The 18,282-nt window shown below is 36.4% G+C and overlaps 1 protein-coding gene across 1 annotated transcript in view; it reads right to left on the bottom strand.

Moving 5' to 3' along the window:
* Positions 1-18,282, bottom strand: part of LOC148945542 (isovaleryl-CoA dehydrogenase, mitochondrial) — a 102,999-nt gene that overhangs the window by 20,064 nt on the left and 64,653 nt on the right. Inside the window, exon 5 of the mRNA XM_089098610.1 lies at positions 13,499-13,592. Coding sequence (XP_088954736.1) covers positions 13,499-13,592 — 94 coding nt within the window. The remainder of the gene's footprint in view (positions 1-13,498; positions 13,593-18,282) is intronic.

The raw sequence follows: 18,282 nt of genomic DNA, 5'->3' as shown, positions 1-18,282 counted from the left end.
AATATTATCTTTATATTATCTGAAGATAAAATATTATCTTCACCAACTTGTAAAACAATATTTTCCCTCCCAATTTGGCAACATATAGCAACAACAAAACTAAGTACCCTGATACCCTAACAACAGTGATTCTATTCACTGCATTTTCCAAAAAAAATATGCCTTTCATAGACAAAATATTCGTGGATCGTCTTATATTAAAAATCACCGTTTCTTTTCCACTGTTTATCCTATTTCTATTTTGTCCTACACACCCTTCACTTTTCTACTTTATTTTTCAATTGGGTTTATTTTTCTAGATTCTAATCAAATCGTGCATATAGACGAGGGAAAGGTGGGGAAAGGTGGTAGTTGTATGATATAGCCCCGACCACTCAAGTTGTTCATCCATTGACGCATTGTATAACCAATTTTTTCGTTAGTTTCTTTCAACTTAGCGTAAGACAAGACAAAGAGAAGTGACAGAATAGAGGAGAAATACACAATTTTGGCTATTTATTTTCAAATTAGGGGGGGGGGTAAAGTATTTGGACAGTTTGACGTTAGGAAACAATTCTTACTTAATAATATGCAGAATAATTGTACATAACACATTACGCATGCAGACCCAATATACTAACCCCTCCCCTCTTATGTGCAAATATATAGTCCAAATTTGTTTCTAAAGTATTATATTTTTATCATACTTAGAAATATTTCATTAGGATTGAGCGTCAGAGAAACAGTTTATACTTAGATGAAGAATATTAGGTCGGGGCTATATCATACAAGTACCAAGGGACTCTTTTAATGAAGCACTTCCAAGGACTCTAGGTTTTTACAACCTTTCCTTCAATAAATGACCTAGTTTTTCCACTTTTTTTAATTACTCCTCCCCTCCCTCAGTAAAATATTAAAATTTCAGGCCTAAAAATACATTAGTTTTTGATTGGTTAGCCCTCGTCCCCTGCAAAAGTCCTCTGTTTTTGGAAGCCCTCTTTTTTTCTACTTTTCTAATTTCCCCTCCCCCAGTAAAATCTCAAGATTTCAGGCCTAAGAACACATTGGCTTTTATTGATTAGCCCTTGTCCCCTGGAAAAATCCTCTTTTTTTTTAAAGTCCTCTTTTTTAACTTCTTTTAATTGCTCCTCCCCTTCCCCATTAAAATCTCACGATTTCAGGTCTAAAAACACATTGGTTTTGATTGTTTACCCCTCATCCCCTGGAAAATTCCTATTTTTTTAAAGCCCCCTTTTTTCCACTTTTTTTAATTGTCCCCCCCCCACCTCCAGTAAAATATTAAAATTTCAGGCCTAAAAACAAACTGGTTTTGCTTGGTTAGCCCTCGTCCCCGGGAAGTCCTCTTTTTTAAAGTCCTCTTTTTTCCACTTTTTTTAATTGCCCCTCCCCTCCCCCAGTAAACTAAAAAAAAAGGCCTAAAAACACATAAGTTTTGATTGGTTAGTCCTCGTCCTCTGGAAAATTCCGTTTTCTTTCAATTTTTTTAATTGATTCTCCCCTGCCCCAGTAAAATCTCACGATTTCAGGCCTAAAAGCATATTCGTTTTGATTTATTAGCCGTCGTCCCCTGGAAAAGTCCTCTTTTTTCAATTTTTTTAATTGCCTCTCCCCTCCCCCAGTAAAATAAAAAAAATAGGCCTAAAAACACATAAGTTTTGATTGGTTAGTCTTCGTCCTCTGGAAAAGTCCTTTTTCTTTCAATTTTTTTAATTGCTTCTCCCCTCCCCCATTAATCAATCAATCAATCAATCAATTTATTAATACTAAAAACAAAACAATTACAAACTTAAAGTTTATACACGCCAAAGAAGCTCAGCTTGTAAAGGGCCAACAAAACAAATAAGACACTATCATAAAGCACATAAAAAAAAAGAAAAAAACATACTTAAAAAAATAAATAAATAAAATAAAATAAATAAAAAAAATTGGATCAAGAGACATTTATGAAAATAGGAGAATTAACAGGAAACTTCAAAAATAACTGTTCACAATAAAAACACATTGGTTTTGATTGGTTAGCCCTTATCCCCTGGAAAATTCCAATTCCCCTTTTCTACACTTTTTTTAATTGCCCCCCCCCTTCCCCAGTAAAATATTAAAATTTCAGGCCTAAAAACAAGCTGGTTTTGATTGGTTAGCCCTCGTCCCCTGGAAGTCCTCTTTTTTTAAAGTCCTCTTTTTTCCAGTTTTTAATTGCCCCGCCCCGCCCCCAGTAAAATCTTAAGATTACAGACCTAAAAGCATATTGGTTTTGATTTATTATCCGTCGTCCCCTGGAAAAGTCCTCTTTTTTCAACTTTTTTTTATTGCCCCTCCCCTCCCCCAGTAAAATAAAAAAAAAGGCCTAAAAACACAAGTTTTGATTGGTTAGTCCTCGTCCTCTGGAAAAGTCCTTTTTCTTTCAATTTTTTTAATTGCTTCTCCCCTCCCCCAGTAAAATCTCACGATTTCAGGCCTAAAAGCATATTCGTTTTGATTTATTAGCCGTCGTCCCCTGGAAAAGTCCTCTTTTTTCAACTTTTTTCAATTGCCCCTCCCCTCCCCCAGTAAACTAAAAAAAAAGGCCTAAAAACACATAAGTTTTGATTGGTTAGTCCTCGTCCTCTGGAAAAGTCCTTATTCTTTCAATTTTTTTAATTGCTTCTCCCCTCCCCCAGTAAAATCTCACGATTTCAGGCCTAAAAGCATATTCGTTTTGATTTATTAGCCGTCGTCCCCTGGAAGTCCTCTTTTTTAAACTTTTTTTAATTGCCCCTCCCCTCCCCCCGTACAATAAAAAAAAAGGCCGAAAAACACATAAGTTTTGATTGGTTCGTCCTCGTCCTCTGGAAAATTCCTTTTTATTTCAATTTTTTTAATTGCGTGTCCCCTACCCCAGTAAAATCTCACGATTTCAGGCCTAAAAGCATATTAGTTTTGATTTATTAGCCGTCGTCCCCTGGAAGTCCTCTTTTTTGAACTTTTTTTAATTGCGCCTCCCCTCCCCCAGTAAACTAAAAAAAAAGGCCTAAAAACACATAAGTTTTGATTGGTTCGTCCTCGTCCTCTGGAAAATTCCTTTTTCTTTCAATTTTTTTAATTGCTTCTCCCCTTCCCCAGTAAAATCTCACGATTTCAGGCCGAAAAGCATATTAGTTTTGATTTATTAGCCGTCGTCCCCTGGAAGTCCTCTTTTTTCAACTTTTTTTAATTGCCCCTCCCCTCCCCCAGTAAACTAAAAAAAAAGGCATAAAAAAACATAAGTGTTGATTGGTTAGTCCTCGTCCTCTGGACAATTCCCTTTTCTTTCAATTTTTTTAATTGCTTCTCCCCTCCCCCAGTAAAATCTCACGATTTCAGGACTAAAAGCATATTCGTTTTGATTTATTAGCCGTCGTCCCCTGGAAGTCCTCTTTTTTCAACTTTTTTCAATTGCCCCTCCCCTCCCCCAGTAAAATAAAAAAAAAGGCCTAAAAACACATAAGTTTTGATTGGTTAGTCCTCGTCCTCTGGAAAATTCCCTTTTCTTTCAATTTTTTTAATTGCTTCTCCCCTTCCCCAGTAAAATCTCACGATTTCAGGCCTAAAAGCATATTCGTTTTGATTTATTAGCCGTAGTCCCCTGGAAGTCCTCTTTTTTCAACTTTTTTTAATTGCCCCTCCCCTCCCCCAGTAAACTAAAAAAAAAGGCCTAAAAACACATAAGTTTTGATTGGTTAGTCCTCGTCCTCTGGAAAATTCCTTTTTCTTTCAATTTTTTTAATTGCTTCTCCCCTACCCCAGTAAAATCTCACGATTTCAGGCCTAAAAGCTTATTCGTTTTGATTTATTAGCCGTCGTCCCCTGGAAGTCATCTTTTTTCAACTTTTTTTAATTGCCCCTCCCCTCCCCCAGTAAAATAAAAAAAAAGGCCTAAAAACACATAAGTTTTGATTGGTTAGTCCTCGTCCTCTGGAAAATTCCTTTTTCTTTCAATTTTTTTAATTGCTTCCCCCCTCCCCCAGTAAAATCTCACGATTTCCGGCCTAAAAGCATATTCGATTTGATTTATTAGCCGTCGTCCCCTGGAAGTCCTCTTTTTTCAACTTTTTTTAATTGCCCCTCCCCTCCCCCAGTAAAATAAAAAAAAAGGCCTAAAAACACATAAGTTTTGATTGGTTAGTCCTCGTCCTCTGGAAAATTCCTTTTTCTTTCAATTTTTTTAATTGCTTCTCCCCTCCCCCATTAAAATCTCACGATTTCAGGCCTAAAAGCATATTCGTTTTGATTTATTAGCCGTCGTCCCCTGGAAGTCCTCTTTTTTCAACTTTTTTAAATTTCGCCTCCCCGCCCCCAGTAAAATAAAAAAAAAGGCCGAAAAACACATAAGGTTTGATTGGTTAGTCCTCGTCCTCTGGAAAATTCCGTTTTCTTTCAATTTTTTTAAGTGCTTCTCCCCTCCCCCAGTAAAATCTCACGATTTCAGGCCTAAAAGCATATTCGTTTTGATTTATTAGCCGTCGTCCCCTGGAAGTCCTCTTTTTTCAACTTTTTTCAATTGCCCCTCCCCTCCCCCAGTAAAATAAAAAAAAGGCCTAAAAACACATAAGTTTTGATTGGTTAGTCCTCGTCCTCTGGAAAATTCCCTTTTCTTTCAATTTTTTTAATTGCTTCTCCCCTTCCCCAGTAAAATCTCACGATTTCAGGCCTAAAAGCATATTCGTTTTGATTTATTAGCCGTCGTCCCCTGGAAGTCCTCTTTTTTCAACTTTTTTTAATTGCCCCTCCCCTCCCCCAGTAAACTAAAAAAAAAGGCCTAAAAACACATAAGTTTTGATTGGTTAGTCCTCGTCCTCTGGAAAATTCCTTTTTCTTTCAATTTTTTTAATTGCTTATCCCCTCCCCCAGTAAAATCTCACGATTTCAGGCCTAAAAGCATATTCGTTTTGATTTATTAGCCGTCGTCCCCTGGAAGTCCTCTTTTTTCACCTTTTTTCAATTGCCCCTGCCCGCCCCCCGTTAAATTAAACAAAAAGGCCTAAAAACACATAAGTTTTGATTGGTTAGTCCTCGTCCTCTGGAAAATTCCCTTTTCTTTCAATTTTTTTAATTGCTTCTCCCTCCCCCAGTAAAATCTCACGATTTCAGGCCTAAAAGCATATTCGTTTTGATTTATTAGCAGTCGTCCACTGGAAGTCCACTTTTTTCAACTTTTTTCAATTGCCCCTCCCCTCCCCCAGTCAACTAAAAAAAAAGGCCTAAAAACACAACATTGTTGAGTGGTTAGTCCTCGTCCTCTGGCAAATTCCCTTTTCTTTCAATTTTTTTAATTGCTTCTCCTCTCCCCAGTAAAATCTCACGATTTCAGGCCTAAAAGCATATTCGTTTTGATTTATTAGCCGTCGTCCCCTGGAAGTCCTCTTTTTTCAACTTTTTTCAATTGCCCCTCCCCTCCCCCAGTAAAATAAAAAAAAGGCCTAAAAACACATAAGTTTTGATTGGTTAGTCCTCGTCCTCTGGAAAATTCCCTTTTCTTTCAATTTTTTTAATTGCTTCTCCCCTCCCCCAGTAAAATCTCACGATTTCAGGCCTAACAGCTGATTCGTTTTGCTTTATTAGCCGTCGTCCACTGGAAGTCCTCTTTTTTCAACTTTTTTCAATTGCCCCTCCCCTCCCCCAGTAAAATAAAAAAAAAGGCCAAAAAACACATAAGTTTTGATTGGTTAGTCCTCGTCCTCTGGAAACTTCCGTTTTCTTTCAATTTTTTTAATTGCTTCTCCCCTCCCCAGTAAAATCTCACGATTTCAGGCCTAAAAGCATATTCGTTTTGATTTATTAGCCGTCGTCCCCTGGAAGTCCTCTTTTTTCAACTTTTTTCAATTGCCCCTCCCCTCCCCCAGTAAAATAAAAAAAAGGCCTAAAAACACATAAGTTTTGATTGGTTAGTCCTCGTCCTCTGGAAAATTCCCTTTTCTTTCAATTTTTTTAATTGCTTCTCCCCTACCCCAGTAAAATCTCACGATTTCAGGCCTAAAAGCATATTCGTTTTGATTTATTAGCCGTCGTCCCCTGGAAGTCCTCTTTTTTCAACTTTTTCAATTGCCCCTCCCCTCCCCCAGTAAAATAAAAAAAAAGGCCTAAAAACACATAAGTTTTGATTGGTTAGTCCTCGTCCTCTGGAAAATTCCCTTTTCTTTCAATTTTTTTAATTGCTTCTCCCCTGCCCCAGTAAAATCTCACGATTTCAGGCCTAAAAGCATATTCGTTTTGATTTATTAGCCGTCGTCCCCTGGAAGTCCTCTTTTTTCAACTTTTTTTAATTGCCCCTCCCCTCCCCCCGTAAAAAAAAAAAAAATGCCAAAAAACACATAAGTTTTGATTGGTTAGTCCTCGTCCTCTGGAAAATTCCCTTTTCTTTCAATTTTTTTAATTGCTTCTCCCCTTCCCCAGTAAAATCTCACGATTTCAGGCCTAAAAGCATAGTCGTTTTGATTTATTAGCCGTCGTCCCCTGGAAGTCCTCTTTTTTCAACTTTTTTCAATTGCCCCTCCCCTCCCCCAGTAAAATAAAAAAAAAGGCCTAAACACACATAAGTTTTGATTGGTTAGTCCTCGTCCTCTGGAAAATTCCCTTTTCTTTCAATTTTTTTAATTGCTTCTCCCCTTCCCCAGTAAAATCTCACGATTTCAGGCCTAAAATCATTTTCGTTTTGATTTATTAGCCGTCGTCCCCTGGAAGTCCTCTTTTTTCAACTTTTTTTAATTGCCCCTCCCCGCCCCCAGTAAACTAAAAAAAAAGGCCTAAAAACACATAAGTTTTGATTGGTTAGTCCTCGTCCTCTGGAAAATTCCCTTTTCTTTCAATTTTTTTAATTGCTTCTCCCCTTCCCCAGTAAAATCTCACGATTTCAGGCCTAAAAGCATATTCGTTTTGATTTATTAGCCGTCGTCCCCTGGAAGTCCTCTTTTTTCAACTTTTTTAAATTTCCCCTCCCCTCCCCCAGTACAATAAAAAAAAAGGCCTAAAAAAACATAAGGTTTGATTGGTTAGTCCTCGTCCTCTGGAAAATTCCCTTTTCTTTCAATTTTTTTAATTGCTTCTCCCCTTCCCCAGTAAAATCTCACGATTTCAGGCCTAAAAGCATATTCGTTTTGATTTATTAGCCGTCGTCCCCTGGAAGTCCTCTTTTTTCAACTTTTTTCAATTGCCCCGCCCCTCCCCCCGTAAAATAAAAAAAAATGCCTAAAAACACATAAGTTTTGATTGGTTAGTCCTCGTCCTCTGGAAAATTCCCTTTTCTTTCAATTTTTTTAATTGCTTCTCCCCTCCCCAGTAAAATCTCACGATTTCAGGCCTAAAAGCATATTCGTTTTGATTTATTAGCCGTCGTCCCCTGGAAGTCCTCTTTTTTCAACTTTTTTCAATTGCCCCTCCACTCCCCCAGTAAAAAAAAAAAAAAGGCCTAAAAACACATAAGTTTTGATTGGTTAGTCCTCGTCCTCTGGAAAATTCCCTTTTCTTTCAATTTTTTTAATTGCTTCTCCCCTTCCCCAGTAAAATCTCACGATTTCAGGCCTAAAAGCATATTCGTTTTGATTTATTAGCCGTCGTCCCCTGGAAGTCCTCTTTTTTCAACTTTTTTCAATTGCCCCGCCCCTCCCCCAGTAAAATAAAAAAAAGGCCTAAAAACACATAAGTTTTGATTGGTTAGTCCTCGTCCTCTGGAAAATTCCCTTTTCTTTCAATTTTTTTAATTGCTTCTCCCCTCCCCCAGTAAAATCTCACGATTTCAGGCCTAAAAGCATATTCGTTTTGATTTATTAGCCGTCGTCCCCTGGACGTCCTCTTTTTTCAACTTTTTCAATTGCCCCTCCCCTCCCCCAGTAAAATAAAAAAAAGGCCTAAAAACACATAAGTTTTGATTGGTTAGTCCTCGTCCTCTGGAAAATTCCCTTTTCTTTCAATTTTTTTAATTGCTTCTCCCCTTCCCCAGTAAAATCTCACGATTTCAGGCCTAAAAGCATATTCGTTTTGATTTATTAGCCGTCGTCCCCTGGAAGTCCTCTTTTTTCAACTTTTTTCAATTGCCCCTCCCCGCCCCCAGTAAAATAAAAAAAAGGCCTAAAAACACATAAGTTTTGATTGGTTAGTCCTCGTCCTCTGGAAAATTCCCTTTTCTTTCAATTTTTTTAATTGCTTCTCCCCTCCCCCAGTAAAATCTCACGATTTCAGGCCTAAAAGCATATTCGGTTTGATTTATTAGCCGTCGTCCCCAGGAAGTCCTCTTTTTTCAAATTTTTTCAATTGCCCCTCCCCTCCCCCAGTAAAATAAAAAAAAAGGCCTAAAAACACATAAGTTTTGATTGGTTAGTCCTCGTCCTCTGGAAAATTCCATTTTCTTTCAATTTTTTTAATTGCTTCTCCCCTCCCCCAGTAACATCTCACGATTTCAGGCCTAAAAGCATATTCGTTTTGATTTATTAGCCGTCGTCCCCTGGAAGTCCTCTTTTTTCAACTTTTTTCAATTGCCCCTCCCCCCCCCCAGTAAAATAAAAAAAAAGGCCTAAAAACACATAAGTTTTGATTGGTTAGTCCTCGTCCTCTGGAAAATTCCCTTTTCTTTCAATTTTTTTAATTGCTTCTCCCTCCCCCAGTAAAATCTCACGATTTCAGGCCTAAAAGCATATTCGTTTTGATTTATTAGCCGTCGTCCCCTGGAAGTCCTCTTTTTTCAACTTTTTTCAATTGCCCCTCCCCTCCCCCAGTAAAATAAAAAAAAGGCCTAAAAACACATAAGTTTTGATTGGTTAGTCCTCGTCCTCTGGAAAATTCCCTTTTCTTTCAATTTTTTTAATTGCTTCTCCCCTCCCCCAGTAAAATCTCACGATTTCAGGCCTAAAATCATATGCGTTTTGATTTATTAGCCGTCGTCCCCTGGAATTCCTCTTTTTTCAAATTTTTTCAATTGCACCTCCCCTCCCCCAGTAAACTAACATAAAAGGCCTAAAAACACATATGTTTTGATTGGTTAGTCCTCGTCCTCTGGAACATTCCTTTTTCTTTCAATTTTTTTAATTGCTTCGCGCCTCCACCCGTAAAATCTCACGCGTGCAGGCCTAATAGCATCTTCGTTTTGAGTTATTAGCCGTCGTCCCCTGGAAGTCGTCTTTTTTCAACTTTTTTCAATTGCCCCTCCCCTCCCCCAGTAAACTAAAAAAAAAGGCCTAAAAACACATAAGTTTTGATTGGTTAGTCCTCGTCCTCTGGAAAATTCCTTTTTCTTTCAATTTTTTTAATTGCTTCTCCCTCCCCCAGTAAAATCTCACGATTTCAGGCCTAAAAGCATATTCGTTTTGATTTATTAGCCGTCGTCCCCTGGAAGTCCTCTTTTTTCAACTTTTTTCAATTGCCCCTCCCCGCCCCCAGTAAACTAAAAAAAAAGGCCTAAAAACACATAAGTTTTGCGTGGTTAGTCCTCGTCCTCTGGAAAATTCCGTTTTCTTTCAATTTTTTTAATTGCTTCTCCCCTCCCCCAGTAAAATCTCACGATTTCAGGCCTAAAAGCAGATTCGTTTTGATTTATTAGCCGTCGTCCCCTGGAAGTCCTCTTTTTTCAACTTTTTTTAATTGCCCCTCCCCGCCCCCAGTAAACTAAAAAAAAGGCCTAAAAACACATAAGTTTTGATTGGTTAGTCCTCGTCCTCTGGAAAATTCCTTTTTCTTTCAATTTTTTTAATTGCTTCTCCCCTCCCCCAGTAAAATCTCACGCTTTCAGGCCTAAAAGCATATTCGTTTTGATTTATTAGCCGTCGTCCCCTGGAAGTCCTCTTTTTTCAACTTTTTTTAATTGCCCCTCCCCTCCCCCAGTAAACTAAAAAAAAAGGCCTAAAAACACATAAGTTTTGATTGGTTAGTCCTCGTCCTCTGGAAAATTCCTTTTTCTTTCAATTTTTTTAATTGCTTCTCCCCTCCCCCATTAAAATCTCACGATTTCAGGCCTAAAAGCATATTCGTTTTGATTTATTAGCCGTCGTCCCCTGGAAGTCCTCTTTTTTCAACTTTTTTCAATTGCCCCTCCCCTCCCCCAGTAAAATAAAAAAAAGGCCTAAAAACACATAAGTTTTGATTGGTTAGTCCTCGTCCTCTGGAAAATTCCCTTTTCTTTCAATTTTTTTAATTGCTTCTCCCCTCCCCCAGTAAAATCTCACGAGTTCAGGCCTAAAAGCATATTCGTTTTGATTTATTAGCCGTCGTCCCCTGGAAGTCCTCTTTTTTCAACTTTTTTCAATTGCCCCTCCCCTCCCCCAGTAAAATAAAAAAAGGCCTAAAAACACATAAGTTTTGATTGGTTAGTCCTCGTCCTCTGGAAAATTCCATTTTCTTTCAATTTTTTTAATTGCTTCTCCCCTCCCCCAGTAAAATCTCACGATTTCAGGCCTAAAAGCATATTCGTTTTGATTTATTAGCCGTCGTCCCCTGGAAAAGTCCTCTTTTTTCAACTTTTTTCAATTGCCCCTCCCCTCCCCCAGTAAAATAAAAAAAAAGGCCTAAAAACACATAAGTTTTGATTGGTTAGTCCTCGTCCTCTGGAAAATTCCCTTTTCTTTCAATTTTTTTAATTGCTTCTCCCCTACCCCCGTAAAATCTCACGATTTCAGGCCTAAAAGCATATTCGTTTTGATTTATTAGCCGTCGTCCCGTGGAAGTCCTCTTTTTTCAACTTTTTTTAATTGCCCCTCCCCGCCCCCAGTCAACTAAAAAAAAATGCCTAAAAAAACATAAGTTTTGATTGGTTAGTCCTCGTCCTCTGGAAAATTCCTTTTTCTTTCAATTTTTTTAATTGCTTCTCCCCTCCCCCAGTAAAATCTCACGATTTCAGGCCTAAACGCATATTCGTTTTGATTTATTAGCCGTCGTCCCCTGGAAGTCCTCTTTTTTCAACTTTTTTTAATTGCCCCTCCCCTCCCCCAGTAAACTAAAAAAAAAGGCCTAAAAACACATAAGTTTTGATTGGTTCGTCCTCGTCCTCTGGAAAATTCCCTTTTATTTCAATTTTTTTAATTGCTTCTCCCCTCCCCCAGTAAAATCTCACGATTTCAGGCCTAAAAGCATATTCGTTTTGATTTATTAGCCGTCGTCCCCTGGAAAAGTCCTCTTTTTTCAACTTTTTTCAATTGCCCCTCCCCTCCCCCAGTAAACTAAAAAAAAAGGCCTAAAAACACATAAGTTTTGATTGGTTAGTCCTCGTCCTCTGGAAAATTCCCTTTTCTTTCAATTTTTTTAATTGCTTCTCCCCTTCCCCAGTAAAATCTCACGATTTCAGGCCTAAAAGCATATTCGTTTTGATTTATTAGCCGTCGTCCCCTGGAAAAGTCCTCTTTTTTCAACTTTTTTCAATTGCCCCTCCCCTCCCCCAGTAAAATAAAAAAAATATAGGCCTAAAAACACATAAGTTTTGATTGGTTAGTCCTCGTCCTCTGGAAAAGTCCTTTTTCTTTCAATTTTTTTATTGCTTCTCCCCTCCCCCATTAATCAATCAATCAATCAATCAATTTATTAATACTAAAAACAAAACAATTACAAGCTTAAAGTTTATACACGCCCAAGAAGCTCAGCTTGTAAAGGGCCAACAAAACAAATAAGACACTATTATAAAGCACATAAAAAAAAGAAAAAAACATACTTAAAAAAAAAAATAAATAAAATAAATAAAAAAAATTGGATCAAGAGACATTTATGAAAATAGGAGAATTAACAGGAAACTTCAAAAATAACTGTTCACAATAAAAACACATTGGTTTTGATTGGTTAGCCCTCATCCCCTGGAAAATTCCAATTCCCCTTTTCTACACTTTTTTTAATTGCCCCCCCCCCCCCTTCCCCAGTAAAATATTAAAATTTCAGGCCTAAAATCAAACTGGTTTTGATTGGTTAGCCCTCGTCCCCTGGAAGTCCTCTTTTTTTAAAGTCCTCTTTTTTCCAGTTTTTAATTGCCCCTCCCCTCCCCCAGTAAAATCTCAAGATTTCAGATCTAAAAGCATATTGGTTTTGATTTATTATCCGTCGTCCCCTGGAAAAGTCCTCTTTTTTCAACTTTTTTTTATTGCCCCTCCCCTCCCCCAGTAAAATAAAAAAAAGGCCTAAAAACACAAGTTTTGATTGGTTAGTCCTCGTCCTCTGGAAAAGTCCTTTTTCTTTCAATTTTTTTAATTGCTTCTCCCCTCCCCCATTAAAATCTCACGATTTCAGGCTTAAAAACACATTGGTTTTGATGGGTTAGCCCTCACCCCCTGGGAAATTCCTATTTTTTTAAAGCCCCCTTTTTCCACTTTTTTAAATTGCCCCCCCCCCTCCCCCAGTAAAATGTTAAAATTTCAGGCCAAAAACAAACTGGTTTTGATTAGTTAGCCCTAGTCCCCTGGAAGTCCTCTTTTTTCCACTGTTTTTAATTGCCCCTCCCCTGCCCCAGTAAAATCTCAAGATTTTAGACCTAATAGCATATTGGTTTTGATTTATTAGCCGTCGTCCCCTGGAAAAAAGTCCTCTTTTTTCAACTTTTTTTGATTGCCCCTCCCCTCCCCCAGTAAAATAAAAAAAAAATAGGCCTAAAAACACATAAGTTTTGATTGGTTAGTCCTCGTCCTCTCGAAAAGTCCTTCTTCTTTAAATTTTTTTAGTTGCTTCTCCACTCCCCCATTAAAATTTCACGATTTCAGGCTTAAAAACACATTGGTTTTGATTGGTTAGCCCTCATCCCCTGGAAAATTCCTATTTTTTTAAAGCCCCCTTTTTTCCACTTTTTTTAATTGCCCCCCCCCCTCCCCCAGTAAAATATTAAAATTTCAGGCCTAAAAACAAACTGGTTTTGATTGGTTAGCCCTCGTCCCCTGGAACTCCTCTTTTTTTAAAGTCCTCTTTTTTCCACTGTTTTTAATTGTCCCTCCCCTCCCCCAGTAAAATCTCAAGATTTTAGACCTAAAAGCATATTGGTTTTGATTTATTAGCCATCGTCCCCTGGAAAAGTCCACTTTTTTCAATTTTTTCTAACTGCCCCTCCCCTCCTCTAGTAAAATAAAAAAAGGCCTAAAAACACATAAGTTTTGATTGGTTAGTCCTCGTCCTCTGGAAAAGTCCTTTTTCTTTCAATTTTTTTAATTGCTTCTCCCCTCCCCCATTAAAATCTCACGATTTCAGGCCTAAAAACACATTGGTTTTGATTGGTTAGCCCTCATCCCCTGGAAAAGTCCTATTTTTTAAAGTCCTCTTTTTCCACCTTTTTAATTGCCCCTCCCCTCCCCTAGTAAAATATTATTTCAGGCCCAAAAACAAACTGGTTTTGATTGGTTAGCCCTCGTTCCCTGGAAAAGTCCTCTTTTTTCCACTTTTTTTAATTGCCCATCCCCCAGTAAAATCTCCCTCAGTAACATCTCAAGATTTCAGGCCCAAGAACACATTGGCGTTGATTGATTAGCCCTCGTTCCCTGGCAAAGTCCTCTGAAGTGGACGATGATGTCAAAAGGAAGAAAAATGCTACACTTACCCCACAGGACCGGCAGCCAACACGAGTCGTTCCAAATCGAGCCCACTAAAGAGCACATAAATGCCCTTATTAACTTCTCCAAGCACATTTTTGGCTAAAAATAATTAAATCGGGTTAAAGCTGGAATACTAAATAATGAAGAAGTATATTAATTGCATGACTGTTATTAAAGATTAGACTTGCTGAATCGGGATATGGGTGTGGGGTGACATCGGGATAATGTCGTGTATTTTCTACCTTCGTCCACGAACATATCCGTAAAATAGTAAAGGAAAGGAAATAAAAGTAGGTCAATTGAATGAGTTTGATGTTACATGATTTCGTCTTTTCTGAAGCCTAAGGATTTCGGTTACATGCACTAGCCTAAATAAATATACACTAGGTTCTTTAGACTTAGGTGAGAGTTAAGGGTGATATTAGAGAAATGAATATAACCAGAATATTTCTATAAAAATACTTATAGTTCCTTGATTCACAAAACTAAATCGCTTCACTGTTTTTAAAAATACTCGAGATTTGGATTGGACCTCCAAAAAATTTAATAGTCCTTGTTGACTCATAAATTCCATCCTTGAGCCTTTAACTCCATCTTCTCCCTCCAAATTTGGTGGTTAATGGTTTCATTGTTGTGGGTGAACTAAAAGTTCAAGAAGTATTTACTTATTATTTCGCTTATGTCGGAAAACAACTTTTTCTTCAGTCGGCTCCTCACCTTCCTAACCCGATTTCATATATGGCTCTTGAATCAGTTTCTGAGGTGAGAATGAACTAAAATCCGGCCCTGTGTTCATATTACGATATTAAAACTCATTCTTCCTTTTATCATTTCGCCTTTGATAAAATTAATTTTTAAAAAAATTTCCGTAAAAGAGATTTTTCAAATGTAATCTTAAGTTGAGCAGATACAGATACCTGTTAAAATTCAAACCCAAAACAACCAGAAATTATTATTAAAGAATAAATGAAACCCAAAATAAACAGAAATTAAAAAACAATCATAGCAAAAAAACATACAAATAATAATATAAATGAAAAAATAAATCTTAAAGCAATTAATGCTTAAATTGAATATGCAAATAAAGCTTAAAAGGAAAACAATTATTTTGCTATTGAAGTATAAATGAAAATCAAAACGAACAGAAATTAAATAAACAATCAATGCAAACAAACATACAATAGATACTAATATAAATGAATAAATAAATCTTAAAACGAGTGAAACTTAAATTGAATATGCAAATCAAGCTTGAAACGAACAAAAATCACTACAAACAAGAGTTTAGGTATCGCCTCCTTCTCTCACTGTACAACTCTAAAACCTACTGCGTCATTGGCGCTTTACTGAAAACTATATGTCTTGAACAGTCTTGGAAAGTATAAGCAAAATCAAATTGAATATTTGATATATAATGATATTAATTGTTGAAGGATCCATCAGTTCAAGATTTTTTTTTTCACTGTAATTTTTATTTTCATTTTCAATGCTGTAAGAACTGGAAAAGAGAATATTTGTAATATAATTCGTTTTCAGTGAGGCACCAATGACGCAGTAGGCTTTAGGTTATTACAGTTAAAGAAGAGGGTGGTATCCAAACTCTTGTTTGTAGTGAAACTATATTCGTCTTAAACAATCTTAGAAAGAACCAATAAATTACGCTGAATATTGGATGTATAATGATATTAATTGCTGAAAGCTCATCAGTTCAAAATTTTACTGTAATTTTAATATTTATTTTCAATATTAAGTACAAAAGAAAATATTTGTAATATAATTTGGTTTCCGTAAAAAGCCAATGTCGCAGTAGGTTTTAGACCTTTACACTGAGAGGAGGAGGCGATACCCAAACTCTTGTTTGTAGTGATTTTTGTTCGATTCAAGCTTGATTTGCATATTCAATTAAAGTTTCACTCGTTTTAAGATTTATTTATTCATTTATATTAGTATCTATTGTATATTCATTTGCATCGATTGTTTATTTAATTTCTGATCGTTTTGAGTTTGAACTTTAACAGGTATTTGTATCTGCTCAACTTAAGTTTAAAATGGTCTTTACTTTTCCATGAAAAACTTCTTTTTCGGAAAGTTTTTTAATTAATTTTGTTCGTTTTTGATTGCAAACAATTATTAAAAATTCCTTATTTCAAAATCAAACATTTTTTTCAACATCAATTGTTCATCAAATTATCAAAACTAGTATCAAAGTAACAATACCGAAGTAAAAAAGTTAACGAAGTAAAGAAAGCAATAAAGTAAACAAGGTATCAAAGTAACAATACCGAAGTAAAAAAATTAACGAAGTAAAGAAAGCAACAAAGTAAACAAGGTATCAAAGTAACAATACCGAAGTAAAAAAAATTAACGAAGTAAAGAAAGCAACAAATTAAACAAGGTATCAAAGTAACAATACCGAAGTAAAAAAGTTAACGAAGTAAAGAAAGCAATAAAGTAAACAAGGTATCAAAGTAACAATACCGAAGTAAAAAAATTAACGAAGTAAAGAAAGCAACAAAGTAAACAAGGTATCAAAGTAACAATACCGAAGTAAAAACATTAAAGAAGTAAAGATAGCAACAAAGTAAACAAGGTATCAAAGTAACAATACCGAAGTAAAAAAATTACCGAAGTAAAGAAAGCAACAAAGTAAACAAGGTATCAAAGTAACAATACCGAAGTAAAAAAAATTAACGAAGTAAAGAAAGCAACAAATTAAACAAGGTATCAAAGTAACAATACCGAAGTAAAAAAAATTACCTAAGTAAAGATATAAACAAAGTAAAAAATTTATCAAAGTAACAATACCGAAGTAAAAAAAATTACCGAAGTAAAGAAAGCAACAAAGTAAACAAGGTATCAAAGTAACAATACCGAAGTAAAAAAAATTAACGAAGTAAAGAAAGCAACAAAGTAAACAAGGTATCAAAGTAATAATAAGCAAGTTCTGTAACTCAGAGCAATTTCCCCAGCGTTAGGGGCGGGGGTTCAACCTCGGAAACATAGTTATTTGGCCTTTGAACTTTTTTGAACAAAATGCCATTCTCAAAATTTTGACCGGATGCCTTTTGAAAAAGCAGGACGTTGGCTCGTTGCCTATTGATCACTTTAGACTCTTAAACAAAAACAAAAAGTTTAAATTTCCGATCAAATGCGCCCCCTCCAAAGTTAATATGACCACCCCTTCCATAAAAACCTTATATTCTAATAATAGGCAACTTACACAAGTTATAATCCTTGTCCGGAGGGCTGTGGAGCATTTCTCAACCCCACAAGTTATAGTAATTTGAATTTTAGACTATTTCGAACAAAATGGCTATTTTAAAATTTATATAAGATGCATTTGGGGGAAAAAGGCACAAAAGGGGGGGGGGGCTCGTTACTTTTTGATCACGTTCGATTCTGAAAAGGGGCATAATAAATTTCGATTCCCGGTTGAATGAACTTCCTCCAAAGTTTATACGACCACGCTTTCCATAGAAGCTTTATATGTTAACGATGGGCGGCTAGTATAACTTATAGCCCTTTCCCCCAGGGGTGGGGGGGGGGGGGGGGTTTCAAACCCGGAACCGTAGCTGTTTGACATTTTGATCGGAACTCAAAATTTTGATCGGACGCATTTAGAAAAAATGGCGTGGGGGGGGGGGTGCTTACTGTCCAATTATTCTTGACTTTTCAAAACAGAGCTAGAACGTACGATTTAATTCGAATGAGCTTTTTCCAAAGTCTAAACGATTACCTCTTTGATAAAAACCTTATATATGAACAATGGACAGCTTGCATAACATTACAGCCCCTGTCCTGGGGACAGTGGGAGGTTTTGTCAACCCCAGAGGCATAATTATTTTAATTACTTCCCTTTTTGACTATTTTGGACACAGTGGCCATCTCAAAATTTTGATTGGTTGCATTTGGGGAAAAGAGGACGTGAAAGCGGAGAGGGGGCTTGGTGCCCTTCAATTACATTTGACTCTTAAAAAGGGCACTAGAAATTATTGTTTCCGATTTATATAGTTAATTTTAATTTCTGTTCGTCTGGGGTTTCGTTTATTCTTTAACAGTTTTTTTTTTTTTTTTTTTTTTTTTTTTTTTAACTATAATAGGAATTAATTTCTGTTGGTCCTGAGTTCAATATGGCTCTTTACTTTTCGCAAAAAAAACTTCTTTTTATGCAAGGTTTTTTAACTAAAAATAAACAAAAATTAAAGCCTATGGCCTTTGCTATAAACAATGTAAGTATATGCCTCTGATAAACCATACTTGATTTATTCACACAAAAAATTAATGGAACGAAAGAATAGCTTCAAAATAGTGATTAGACTATTTCAATTGTTGACTCAGAGACGACAGTATCATTTGGATTTGATCATTATCGGATTTTTTGTGCCACAACAATTTAGCATCTGTCGCAAAGTATGTATTTTAACCTTATTTTAAGTATGGCAGTATTTTTTAAGTATTTTAGCATTTCAGCTTGAGAGAATTTCTGGGAGTAATTTGGTAGCCAATTCTTTAGCTAGTTGTATTACTTCTGATTAGTGTATTTTGATGCGTTTTAAAGTCACCTCCAAATTTCTTGAAGCTTTTAACTTTCTTCCCATAAAAAAACTTCACTTTATTAAAATGGGACATTTGCGATGCAAATGGGAAGATATTAGGGGGTCGGGTTTAATGCTAGGGGGTGGGGGGGGCTGGCTATGCACAATCTTCCCGTGGTTGCCTTTTTTCACTGATGTTAGTGCACAACTAAAAAAACAATACAAAATCAAAACCTTCTTGCTTGTATGACCTT

Source organism: Artemia sp. Qi Xiang Cuo, chromosome 13, assembly GCF_049724085.1.
Source record: "Artemia sp. Qi Xiang Cuo chromosome 13, ASM4972408v1, whole genome shotgun sequence".
NCBI classification, from domain to species: Eukaryota; Metazoa; Arthropoda; class Branchiopoda; order Anostraca; family Artemiidae; genus Artemia; species Artemia sp. Qi Xiang Cuo.
Note: the sequence above shows the minus strand (reverse complement) of the source record. Positions and strands in the feature narration are given on the sequence as shown.